Here is a 9,975-nt window from a genome sequence, read left to right on the forward strand (position 1 = left end):
CACACACACACACACACACACACACACACACACTTTCTCTCTCTCTCTCTCTGTTTCTCTCTCTCTCACACACACACACAAGGCTTGGGCTGGGTGCTGGTGGTTCACACCTGTAGTCCTAGCTACTCAGGAGGATGATATCTGAGGATCACGGATCAAGGCCAGACCAGGTAGGACAGACCAGGTAGGAAAGTCCATGAGACTCTTATCTCCAATTAACCACCAGAAAACTGGAAGTGGAGCTGTGGTTCAAAGAATGCTAGCCTTGAGCAGAAAAGCTCAGGGACAGAACCTTGGCCCTGAGTTCAAGCTCTACCACTAACAACAACAAAAAAGCTTGGAGGTGTTGGCTCAAGTGATGAATACCTACCTAGCAAGTGTGAGGTCCTGAGTTCAAATGCCAGAGTAGAAGCACAAGAAAGAGGAACTGCCATATAGAGATATACAAAAAGAAGACCATATAAAGACAGAAGATAGAAACAGAAGCTCAAATTATGAGGCCACAAGTTAAGGAATACTTGGAGCCACCAGTAACCAGAAGAAGGTGAGGATAGATTCTTCCCAAAAGCCTAGCGTGTGCCCTGCCTTGATCTCAGACCTCCAGACTATTCATACCCACCCACCATAGAGCCCTTCCCACTGCCAGCACCTCTAATAACCACCTGCAGTCCACTGCCAAGGGTTGGTTGCCCTTGCCAAGGTCATCCGTGTAGCACCTCAGCTTTCACTGGTCAGCTTTCACCTCTGTTTCTCCACCACAGGATCCAGTGCCAGAAAGCAGAGGAGGAAGGCAGGAACAACCCTGCATGGCAGGTCAGCAAGCAGATACCTCTTGCAGCCCTGAGAGAAAGCTAAGGCAGAGAGACAGGGAGAGAACTGACCCAGGTCTCTGACTCCAAGGCCTGGAACCTTCCCACTCTTCTTTGTTGTTTCAGAGAGCTCCAGCCTAAAGAATAATCATTGTAAATAATGGTATTGGTGACTGCCTGCCACAGGCTTCACACCATCCCTAAGTGCTGGGCCAGATACTGCCTATACAGAGCAACAAAGGACATGGCAGGGTGGGGCTGGGACCCAGGCAGTCCGGCCTCCCCCAGCCTCCAGCCTGGGATGGATACAGTGAGGTCCAGCGAAGCCCTTCCAAGGGAAGTCAGGAACCAGGGCGTGGCCCGTAGCAGGTACTCGGGCTCCCGGTCATGGGCTACAATGGCTGAGGCATAGAGGAGGCCAGCCAGAGCCGACAGGAACCGCGTCCACAGGTGGATGAAGGGGAGTGATTTCCCCTGGCACTAGGCAGAAAGAGAAGGGGCTTGGCAGGAGGAACGTGGGTTTGGGGGCCCAGGCTCCTCAGTGGCACAGTATGTGGGGTAGCAAGTCCCGTATCCAGGGCCACTCCCCAAGGGTGTTGCTTTTGTAACACATCTCACTTTTGGTCAAGCTGCACCCTTTGCCTGGCAAACTCCTATTCATCTTTCAAAAATCTACCTTAAACCTTGGGTCCAGAAGCCTATTCTTTTTATTTTTTGGTCGGTGGTGGGGCTTGAACTCTGGGCTTGGGCGCTGTCCCTCAGCTCTTCAGCTCAAGGCAAGCGCTCTACCACTTGAGCTACAGCGCCACTTCTGGTTTTCTGGTGGTTTATTGGAGATAGGAGTCTCACAGTCTCTCTTGCCCGGGCTGGCTTTGAACCGTGATCCTCAGATCTCAGCCTCCTGAGTAGCTAGGATTACAGGCGTGAGCCACCAGTGCCCGGCCAGAAGCCTATTCTTATCATTTGCCCACTATGGAGAGTGACTAACTCTCATCTGGGCTCAATCATACCTAATACATCTCTCCAACACATTGCCTTTTGCTCAGCTGGACTCTGCTTTTGCTGGGCCCTCAGACCTATAAATCGTAAGCTACTTAGGAGGCTGTCTGCGGATCTCACTTCAAAGCCAGACTGCTGGAAGACAAATCAGGGAGACTCTTAACTCCAATTAACCGCTTCCCAAAAAAGCTGGAAGTGGAAGTGTGGCTCAACTGATAGAGGCCAACCTTGAGTGAGAAAGCCAAGCAGAGACTCTGAGTTCATACTCCAATAACTACACCAAGAAAACAAAACAAAGGACAACAAAAAACAAAACACCCCTTGCTTTCTACATATTCTGAGAGCTCCTGAGAACAGGCAGACCCTAGTATCTCAGTACCCAACTTCTGATACAAGGCAGGGTCTCTAAGACACTAGCTGGGAAAAGTAGTGAGGGGATCTGAATTATGCCCAGCCCTTCTCTTGCTGGGACCAATAATTTTAAACCAGGTCAAAAAGGAAAGATCAGGAAAATGACAGAATATTCTGGCAATTGTGAAGCCAAGGTGACATTTCTGGAGAACAAGGAATGGGTTTATGGGTTTAAAAATAAAAACACATGCAATACTTATCTATAAGTAGCTTTTAGAGGTACAAAGTCATTATATATGCATTTATATGTGTCTACACAAAACTATACGTTAATTACATGCAGTCACATAATCTATATATACAAATATAAAGTGTGTATATTTTAGATTGTTCCTTAGCTGATTATATTTAAAAATAGTCAGACCTTGGCTAAGGAATGGAGAAAAAAACTCAAAAAAAAGGCAAGTGATGTATGATTTTTTCCTATTTTTTTTTTTTAGCTCAAAGAATCCTCAGGAATGTAACATTATGATCTGCATCTGAACTTCTGTGTGTGTGTGTGTGTGTGTGTGCGTGTGTGTGTGCATGTGTGTGTGCGTGTGTGTGTGCATGTGTGTGTGCGTGCGTGTGCGTGTGTGTGTGCATGTGTGTGTGTGTGTGTGTGTGCCAGCACTGGGACTTGAACTCAAGTTCTCATGCTTGTGCTCAGCTTTTTCACTCCTGGCTGGTGCTCTACCACTGTATAGCCACACTGTCTTTTTGTTGGTTAACTGTACATAACAAGCTTCAGGATTTGCCTACCTGGATTGGCTTTGAACCTTGGTTTTGACATCTCAGATTTGGCTACTTTTATTCCCAAGCAGATGGCAGGTGGCCACTATCTGCTTAAAGGCAGTGAACAGAGACAATCACAGTCTGGGTTTATGTGCAGAGTCAGGTACACGTGGAGAGCCCATGGCTCATCCACCAGAGGTGGGCCCTGGGCCCTGGGCCCTGTCCCAGAGGCTGAGAGTAGAGATGAACCCCTCTCCCTTGGGTCCTTTCTACCCAGCACAGGACACAGCTCAGTTTGGCCAGAGATCCAGAACTCCAGCTTGGCTGACTACAACCAGCCTTAGGGAACTAACATTGGTGGCCAGGCACTGTTCTGGCTCCCTCAAAGGCTTCCCTACCCAAATCCCTCCTTGGACACACAGGTTCAGGGTTCTCTGATCCCTTGCTTAGTCTGGAGACAGGACTCTGGTGGCTAAGACCCAGGTTTGGGCCCTTTCTGTGTTCACACAAGTCATCACTAGCCACTTGCCTTCCCTGGGCCTCCTACTCAGCCATGATGTTCCTAGTCCAGGGGTTCTTTTTATGCTAAACAGTGGGCCATTTCATCTCTTGCTGTCAGGGCTGGTGCTGCTCCTGTCAGTGAGACAGGGCTAAGGTGGTGGAGTCATCTACAGAGATTACCTGGCAGCATAGCCACTATGCATGCCCCATTGGTTGCTGTTGTTCAGGCACTGTCCTGTGCCCCCTTAAGAGCCCAGACTGCCCTTCCCTCACCTGTCCCACCTTCCCTTTTGAGCCTCCAGGACAGCTGCCACCACCTGCAGCCTAGCAGTGTGGTTTCTCCTCTGGCTCCCTTGAATAGCACATGGAGCTCAAATCCCTTCTCTCCTTCTTCTGAAATCCCAAACACCTACTTCTCCCTTTCTTACATCATTGACATCTTGACGACACATCTGCCTAATCCATGATGCTGTGAGCTCCCCCAAGGGGAAACTCACCTCTCTAGCCCAACAGGATTGGCCAACAGGGCTTTCCTCATCCAGACATGCCGATCAGAGATCTGCCTATCAGAGCCCAGTAGCTGACTGTGTCTGGTCTCTACACCCTTCTCAATCTCTAGTGGCACCCTTGTTTGTCCCCTTCTTCCCCACCCCCACTCCCAGTGCTTTTCCTTGGCTGGTAGGAAATAGGGAAGAATGCACAGGCCTTCCCTGAAGACCTATCACAGGCCTCAGGCCCCTCTGGCTGAGCCGCGGGCTCTCCACATGCATCCCCTGCCCTTATCACTGTGGCTCCTCAGAAAAATCGAAGTCCACATATGCATGTATACATAGTATACAGAGCCTCTAGAATATTCCTGGTGCCCGAAGACCTGCCACCGTCCCAGCTCCCTTTGCTCCACCCTGCACCCCCTCCCCCAGCCTCACAATTCTGGAGAGTGGGGGGATGCGGGATGCCCAGGAACCAAGGGCAGCGATTCCACCCAGCAGGTAACCGAAGACTTCAGTGTTGTCCTGCAAGAATAGATGACACACTGTCAGCATTCTGAGGGCCAGAAATCCCTGTCCCCCTCTGCCAGTCCACCCAGGGCACTGCCCAGGACCAACCCACACCCTCCCTGGGATGGCTCAGCCTCACCTGCAGCAATTTCCCCAACAGCCTCCGTTGTGAGCCTCGAACAGGGGTTGAAATCTTGGGCACAGAAGCCCAGAGAGCCCAGCTTGAGCCCAGGCTCAGCGGCAGAGTCAGGACAAACACAGTGGCCCTGAGCCGCCTCCTCTTTCTCTCCCGGGTGTCCTGCCCTGCAAGAGACACCAAACAGACATATCACTGGCCCATGTGTTCACCCAGCTTGTCACGGTTCTGCTCTGTGTGGCCAGGGAATGGGGCCTGTCCTTGAGAGTCCTAATCTAGGAGAAGCTCTAGTGTCAGCACACAGGCTTTTGATAGCAGATAAAGTCCTCTCAGCCCAGGAAGACGAACAGAGCCAACTGGGTAGATGGGGAGGCAAAGCCTCTGGAAGAAGAGAATAACTCAAGGGCTTGCAGAGGGCAGGGAAGCTACAGCACAACCATCTGGGCCCAGGGGTAGGGTTAGCACCAGCTCTTCACAGACAAGTGTCTGGCCAGTTCTAGGCCCCAGGAGCCACATGGGCCAGTGATATGTCTGTGCCACAACACCTCCCCTGAAAGCTGGACAAACAGCAGTGAGCAGTAGTTTTTCATGTTGCCTTGGGTGCAAGTGGCTCATGCCTATAATCCTAGCTATTCAGTAGGCTGAGATCTGAGGATCCCAGTTTGAAGCCCCCCCTTACCACTCCCCCCACCCCTCTCCACCCCCCAGCTGGGGCAGAAAAGTCCAAGGGACTCTTACCTCCAATAAACAGTACAAAGCTGAAAGTAGACGTGTGGCTTAAGTGGTAGAGTATCAGCCTTGACTGAAAAAACTAAGCAAGAGCATGAGGCCATGAGTTCAAGCTCCAGTAAAACACACACACACACACACACACACACACTTTTTTTTGTGCAGATCTAGGACCATTTTCTAGGAGCGCCCACTGACAACATGTTACAGTACCATTGACACAAGCATTCCCTCTTTTGGACAAGGGTCCAAGCACACTGATGCCTGTTTTCAGGGGCCTCCAGTCCCACATACTCAGAGCTCCTCACCCCTCCTGTCACTTCCTGCTCCTGTTCTGTTATGGATGGTCCACACCGGTGGATGGCATCCTTGCTTGGCCACTCAGATTTGCATGCTGAGATCTCTCCACTCATCTCCAGATCAAGCGCCATTGCTCCTCTTGGCACGAGCCTGTGCTATTCTGCTCACCTGGAATGCCTGCTATGATCCCAGTCCCAGTACTTTCCTGATATCTGAAGTCCATGGCTTCAGACCACGCATGCCCAAAGCTCTAGTAACTAATTAGGGCCTTGACTTTCTCATGTGGCTGGAGTTGGGGTCCTTTTTTCAGTTTGCCTGTGCCTGGAAGGGACCCAGCTCAGGGTATGACAAGAGCTGACACTTAGCATCCCGACGAATGCATGGATGAATGAGAACAGGAATGGATGGCCACATACTCACCCGAGTTAGATTTGGATCTGCAGACTGGGAAGAGAATGAACAGAAAGCTCACTAAGTCAACAGCTGCCAGGTAGGCACCAGTGAAAACCTGGGAACAAATAGAAATAGAGTTTTGACATTCAAGCATCTTTTTCTAGAACCTCAGCACCTCACCTTCAGGATCCCCTCTGCCACATGAGCAACATTGGTTTAATACTGCCCCCTGAGAAAGGTCTCTTTGAAGAGGGGATGGAATGCCCAAATGGCTCATCCCATTTGCAAAGATGCCTGTCAGAATAGACGGAGGCAGGAATCCAGCCCTTTGCTTCTTATTTCACATTCTTTCTACTGCATGGGTAGTCTTCGCTGTATAAATATGGCTCAGCCACTGAATCTGGGCCTCAGTTTCCTCATCTGTAAAACAGGTCTACAATGGGTCTTTAGTGTCAAGGATGTAGGCAAGTATTCAATAAACACTATTACTTTTGGACTTGAGTGTATTCTCGTTCTATCTCATCAGGTACCAAGAAATGGGATGCCCTCCTCCTGTTGGGGTGTTTTGAGGCAGAGTTTTGCTATGTAGCCTGGGCTGGCTTTAAGCAGAGATCCTCAGACTTCAGCTTCCTGAGAGGTCTTATTATTGAAGGTGACTTTGAATACGCTTTACAGAAAGTGAACAATGAGTCGTGTGGTGTAGGGAGCAAGAATATTGAGGAGGGGGGAACAGAAATGACAGAACAGACACTCTGAAGGTAAACTATGCCTTACATAATGATGAAACAAGAGAAGCCACTGTGGCTGCAGCAGAGAAAGGACAGTCACACCCGTGTTGGACTGGGCCCAAGGGTCACACAAACCTGGATGGTAAGTTGTCTGGCCAGAATCGCCCCGATGGTATCACACAAACTACTCAGGAGACAGCATGCAGAACACAGTGCTGACTGGCTTTGTCCAGATTTCTTTGCACATCTCAGGTAAAGAAGCCTGGGTAATAGAGGCATGGATATAACACAGAAGCTGTGAATCTGGGGACACACCAAAACAGGCACTTTGTTTAAAAAGGCACTTTAAAAAGGCACTTGTGGCTTTGTGTTCCAAGGAAGCGCTTTCTTCCCCAAGCCTGGAGCAGGTGTCTCCCAGCTTATTTTATAGATAGAGAAGTAATGACCAGAAGAATCCCAAGCCACTGGCCTAGAAGCCCCTGGCAAAGGCCAGAATCATGCATGTGGAAGCAGCAGCATCCTCTACTGAGGACTGACTCTCCCCAAATCAATCAGTGCAATGACTGACCTCTCTACTTTGACTCACTAGCCATCAGGCTTGGTTGTCTAAAAGACAATCATGAGGGTTCCAACAGTAGCACTTCAGCCAATGGCAGAGCCAGCAGCCAACGTTAAAAAGGTCAATTGTGCCAGGCTCATACCTGTAATGTTATTTCTTGGGAGGAGGAGATTGGTAAGATTGAGACTGGGGGCCAGTCTAGGCCCCATGTCAACAATAACACGTGGCATGCATCTGTCATCTCAGCTACATGGGAGGATGTAGGTAGGAGGATCTCAGTGTCAACCCCAGGCAAAACTGTCAGTACCATTTCCTTATAATTTTTTAAAATTATCTTTAAGTAGTTGTACAAAGGAGTTTCAACTCAACATGTCAGTTTCGGAGTGCGATGCATCTTGATCAATGTCACCCCTTCCGTCATTCTCCCCCATCTCTCCTAAGCCCACTTGTACCCTCAAGTGGCTCCATTTTCACATATGTTCATTGAATGTAATGATTGTAACTACCCACTCAGTACCAGCATTTGAACACAGGTCCCTGCACTCAGCTTGCTTGCTCTGATAGCATTCTACCACTTAAACCACACTTGCAGCTCAGATTATTGCTGGTTAATTGGAGATGAAGACTCACAGACCTTTCTGCCTAGGCTGGCTTCAAACCATGGTCCTCTGATCTTACACTCCTGACTTTATACTCTTATACACAGCGCCTTGCTGTGTTTCTCACAGCTCCTTGCTATGTTTCTTCAGAAACACTGAGGCAAGACAGCAGTTGCGGTTTCATTTCCATTAGCCAGAAGGTGGTACTCACTCCACATCATTAGATTCTGAATGTCACCCCTTGGGAAAAGGTTTGGTAATAGAAGGCTGTTGGGTTCCTAAGCATTTTCTGACCTGCTCAGTCTAGGCCTTCAAAGCTCACAGTGGGATCATTAACCATTAATAAAAGTTCTGGGCTCCTAAAACCAATCCAAAATCAAAAGAATCACAACTTTAACTTAGAGACCATCAGAGTTAGACCCAAATAAGCAATACTTTATTTCAGCCCTCCCAGATGAGCAAGGAGAAAACTGAGTCTTAGGCTGGTAAGGTGAGTTGAAAGCAGGTCTTCTGGCTTCACACTGAAGGCTTTGTTCTGGGCCTTCGTGCTCTCAATAAACTTCCCAGATCTCAGAGGACAGAGATCCTGGCCCACCTTAGCCCACCCAGGTAGCCACCGCTTGGAAGAGTGATAGACGGATATTCAGGAAGTCCGGCAGAGGCTCTGCTCTTACACCAGCCAGCCTGGCACCGTTAGGAGTCCCCTGACCTCTCCATGCTTTGGTTTCCAAGTGGCTGACATATCTATCAGACTGTGGCTGAAAAACAGAGGTGATAATGTGCACAGTGGGGGCTGGGAAGGTGGCTCAGTGGTAGAGCGCTTGCCTTGCATGCATGAGGCCCTGGGTTCAATTCCTCAGCACTACATAAGCAGAAAAAAAAAGCCGGAAGTGGCGCTGTGGCTCAAGTGGTAGAGCACTAGTCTTGAGCTGAAGAGCTGAGGGACAGCACCCAGGCCCAGAGTTCAGGCCCCACGACTACAAAAACACAAAAACAAAAAAACAAATGTGCACAGTGCTCTTTTAGTTTCCAACCTCTGACCTGGAGAGCTTTCAGCCCTGAAGTTCTGCCCCTGCATAACAGGGCCTACAGTTTCCTTCTGGCCATGTCACTTCGGGAGTTTATTTAACCTCTCAATAACTGGAGGCTCCTTCCCTGTACATGTGAAGACCTCACAGGCCTGTGGCAGGGATCTGGGTAAGTGAATAAATACACTACTTGTCCGAAGTGTCATTTTAATGTATTCCAGTTCCTGGGTATTAGGGCTGCAGACAGCACTATGTCAAATCTGAGGGGAATAGTCAATGTGTAAAGAAGAGGAGAATCGTACTGTCTCCCCTGCCTGGGAATACCTGGGTGGCACCATCTTGGGCATTGCCGCTGAATTTCTGTTCCTGGGAAAGGATTGCCCAAAACCTGGAGGCTTCACTCTTGGAACCCAGGCTACAGAAACCAGGGTTTTGGCCACCAGAGTCCCAGCTAGGAGGTCTTTGGGTATATCGAGGCCAGAAGCATGGAGAGCCTTGACGTCTTCAAGGGTAGGGGGCAGAGCTAGAGCCATGGTTATGTTCAATGGGCACTTACTTTGGCAATATGCCTCCTGTAACACTCCCCTCCCTCTTACGCGATATTATCCTCATTCAAGCGAGGAGCAAAGGCTAATCACTTGCCCAGCTCACGCCACCAGCCAATAGAGCAGGGCTGACAACAGAGCCCAGTCCCGGCCGCATTCACTGCACCACCCAGCCTGGCGCTGCTGGCTCCGGGCCCGGCTCTCCCGTGCGTGGAATCCGGAAAGACCGATCCGACTTCGGTCTACAGAGAAACGCTAGATTTAACGCGAGCTTGTGCACCGCAGGGCTCCTCTAGGTCCTCCTCTCGTTTCCTCTGGGGCCAGTCCCTGCCCGACCTGTCCCCTGTCCCTCCCGCCCCGCGCCCCCCGCCCCCCTCCCCGCGCCCCGCGCCCCGGGTCCATTACAGCGCATGGGCGGCGATCCAGCAGCAGGAGGCGCAGATCCACAGGCCGAAGGAGATGCAGACCCGGTGGCGGGCGAAGCAGCGATCCAGGTAGTCCCAGTCCCCGAGCGCGGGGCCGGGCG

At 50.3% G+C, this 9,975-nt stretch overlaps 1 protein-coding gene across 1 annotated transcript in view; it reads right to left on the bottom strand.

Annotated features, from left to right (window-relative positions):
- The window catches only part of Tmem44 (transmembrane protein 44), a 38,498-nt gene that overhangs the window by 27,930 nt on the left and 593 nt on the right, over nt 1-9,975 (bottom strand). Inside the window, exons 2-7 of the mRNA XM_013019304.1 lie at nt 9,855-9,968; nt 6,854-6,980; nt 6,018-6,105; nt 4,572-4,735; nt 4,361-4,447; nt 1,119-1,289 (exon numbers count right to left, since the gene is read on the bottom strand). Of these exons, the coding sequence (XP_012874758.1) occupies nt 1,119-1,289; nt 4,361-4,447; nt 4,572-4,735; nt 6,018-6,105; nt 6,854-6,980; nt 9,855-9,968 (751 nt within the window). The remainder of the gene's footprint in view (nt 1-1,118; nt 1,290-4,360; nt 4,448-4,571; nt 4,736-6,017; nt 6,106-6,853; nt 6,981-9,854; nt 9,969-9,975) is intronic.

Source organism: Dipodomys ordii, unplaced genomic scaffold (assembly GCF_000151885.1).
Source record: "Dipodomys ordii isolate 6190 unplaced genomic scaffold, Dord_2.0 Scaffold45, whole genome shotgun sequence".
Lineage (NCBI taxonomy): Eukaryota > Metazoa > Chordata > Mammalia > Rodentia > Heteromyidae > Dipodomys > Dipodomys ordii.